The sequence below is a fragment of the Arachis ipaensis genome, chromosome B10 (assembly GCF_000816755.2).
Source record: "Arachis ipaensis cultivar K30076 chromosome B10, Araip1.1, whole genome shotgun sequence".
In the NCBI taxonomy this organism is placed as follows: domain Eukaryota; kingdom Viridiplantae; phylum Streptophyta; class Magnoliopsida; order Fabales; family Fabaceae; genus Arachis; species Arachis ipaensis.
The window spans coordinates 106,730,940-106,733,673 of NC_029794.2; the positions used below are offsets into that span (position 1 = coordinate 106,730,940).

At 33.0% G+C, this 2,734-nt stretch overlaps 1 protein-coding gene across 1 annotated transcript; it reads right to left on the reverse strand.

Moving 5' to 3' along the window:
* On the reverse strand, positions 511-1,866 carry LOC110267716. Its single transcript, XM_021113522.1, has 2 exons — positions 1,705-1,866; positions 511-1,000 (listed from the first exon to the last, which is right to left on the reverse strand). Exons 1-2 carry the CDS (start codon positions 1,766-1,768, stop codon positions 540-542), a joined length of 525 nt encoding a protein of 174 aa, XP_020969181.1. The 5' UTR covers positions 1,769-1,866; the 3' UTR covers positions 511-539.

Sequence of the window (2,734 nt, forward strand, 5' to 3'; positions counted from 1 at the left end):
TTAAATAAAAAAAATTTAAAATATAAAATTTGGAATGGATCTAATTTGGTTTGGAAAAAATAATAAATAAAACATTTAAAATTATAAAATTTGGATGGAATATAACATAGTTGTAAAATCGAATTGAATTGGTCGGTTTGACCCAAAAATTGATCTGATTTAATTTACTCCTTGGATTATTTAAGGGTGAGGATCGGTGTGAACCAATAAAAGCCAACAAAACTAGTTAAAATAAAGGGGTCTTATAGTGTACAGATGTGGGTGTACAGATTTTTGTCTTTTTGTGGCTGAAAAGCGTGTCACTAAAAGTGTTGCTTAAAAAAAAAGTATCCTTGCTCTCCTAGCATATGAGTACTCTTAGCCTCCTACTTTCTATTTTCTGATACTTTCTACCATTGCCTAAGCAACCTATTTATAATGGTTGGGTCAGATGGACAATTCCCATCCTTACCCTTCTTATGACGTCATTGCTTACGTCATTGTTTATTATCTTGTACCAGCTACATTGTTGGTGCTCTATGACCTAAGCGCTTACGTCATTATGCAATAATGTTGAGAGATGCTTCAGATGTGCTGTCTTCCTCTTTCATTATGTGACCTTCAGATGCGTTGTCTTCTTCCTTTATCATGTGGGTTGATTTCGTTTTATTATTGCTTTCTTCAGATAACTCTGAGACGCATAGCTGGCACTTGTGGTCTTCTCTGTCTTTTATCAAATAGCAGAGATTCCTCTTTATCCCTTCAGGGAGCTTTTCTAAGAGTCCAGATAAGTTGTAGAATGCTGATTCAAATTCCACTAAGAGTCTCATCTCTCTTTCTTCAATTTCATTCCTTTTACTAGACACAAGCAAAGTATTTCTGCTTTTATAATTAATTCTTGTGTGAGATTCCCTTGTTATCTTTTGAGTTCTTTCGAAGACCCTTGCTAGTGTGCTGGCTAGCCTTCCTTCATGACTGTAGATTGTTAAATCTTGAACTTGATCAATTGGTTGAAAATTTCCTGGGAAGACGGACATGAATATTACTTGGTGTGCTGGAACCAAGCATTCTTCTTCTTCATTAAAAATAGGTTGACTGTTCGTAAATTTTAGGGATATATCCCTTGGATTTACGTTGTCAATCATATTTTTAAATCTCTTCACTGCATCAACGAATCCTACAGGAAACTCACTAATAATCTTTAGATCATTAAAAATTAAAATTGTATCAATTAATCCATACTGGAAAAACTGATAGGTGTCCGATGGGATGCATCTGGAAATATAACCAGCTTTGTTAGCTGTTCTTTGGCAATAGGATAATATCCCAAAATTGCTCTTTTTTCTTCAGTCCAGTTCAGTACTATATTAAGGGTTTCTCTGAGATTTGATCTACAGATCCTTCTCTTTTCTTTGATTTCAGCCCTCGTAGGAATGTTTCTTATTATCCCTGTTCTCTGGGTTTGAATTGGAGCTTTATCTGCTCTTTTTAGGGTTTGCTCTGGATGAAGAGTTTCATATTCCCTGAAAGATTCCTTTGCTTCTTCTAGTGTTAAAAACCCTCCTTTATGAATTATCCTTGATTGATGTGTAAATGGTGCTGCTTTTTCCCAGGCATCATATACTCCTTTCGTGGGGCCATTATAAATTACATAATATTTTTTATCTTGGGTGGATTTTTTGATAATTTCAGTAATTGTTTTATTTTCTGAAATTTTTTCTTCACCTGATTTGTCCACCACGCTTAGCTGGCTGAGCTCTGATGGTTTTGGTTGTTGTGTTGATTTCATTGCTTCGATGGCCTTCTTGAGGGATTGGATCTGTGTCCTTATTTGCTGACAATGCTTGCATTTTTCGAGTTCTTGTTCGTATTTCTGAATTTCTTGATCTAATGCGTTGTAGACGAACTCCATTCTCTTGTTAATGTATCAATCGTCCATGATTATAATCAACTTTTAAATTATATCGTATGAAACCTGTTAGGTAGCTTGAATCTGTTAGAGTTTAATTGCTACTAGAGTTTCCTTTTCATGAGTGGTATATCTCTGTTTTGTTGGAGTAAAAGTCCCTGAAATATACCTGCAAAGTAATTCCTTTGGGGAATTTTTAGAATCTAGTGATTCTTTTCCTTGCTCCAAACTTTTTATAGCTTTCTTAGCTTTTAGACATCCTGACCAGGTTATGTCTGAAGCATCTGTTTCTACTATTAATTAGTCATTTTCTTCTGGAATATAAAGTTCTGGAAGTTTTTCACATAATTCTTTAATCTTTTGAATTTGCATACTATCTTTTTCATCCCATTTCCATTCTTTTTTAGTACTTATTTTTGGAAATAAGCTTTTAGTGTATTCTGTTATATTCTTTAAGAATCCTTGATCAGAAATATAATTTATACACCCTAAAAATCTTTGTAATTGTTTTCTATCTTCTATTTTATTAGGAAATAAATTTACCTTTTCTAGGACATTTGGCTGAAGTTTTAGCTTTCCTTGAGTGGATAGAATTAATCCAAGAAACTCTATTTCTTGTTTTGTTATTCTTGCTTTCTTTTTTCTAAGAACTAATCCTTTTTCTTTACATCTTTCTAAAAATATTAATAATTTTTGAAGATGATCTTCTCTATCCTGTTTTGTAAAAATTAGTATATCATCAATGTACACTAAAACAAATTCATTTAACTCTTTTAGATTTTCTTCCATAAATCTTTGATAAATACCTGGGGCTTGTTTTAATCCGAATGGCAATACATTCCATTC

Bases quoted from the DNA above. Each gene is read 5' to 3' on its own strand.
- LOC110267716 (XM_021113522.1), bottom strand. From the start codon at position 1,768: ATGAAATCAACACAACAACCAAAACCATCAGAGCTCAGCCAGCTAAGC. The intron at 1,001-1,704 runs GTGAAGAAAAAA...CCGTCTTCCCAG, and splicing joins AAGCGTGGTGGACAAATCAG to GAAATTTTCAACCAATTGAT.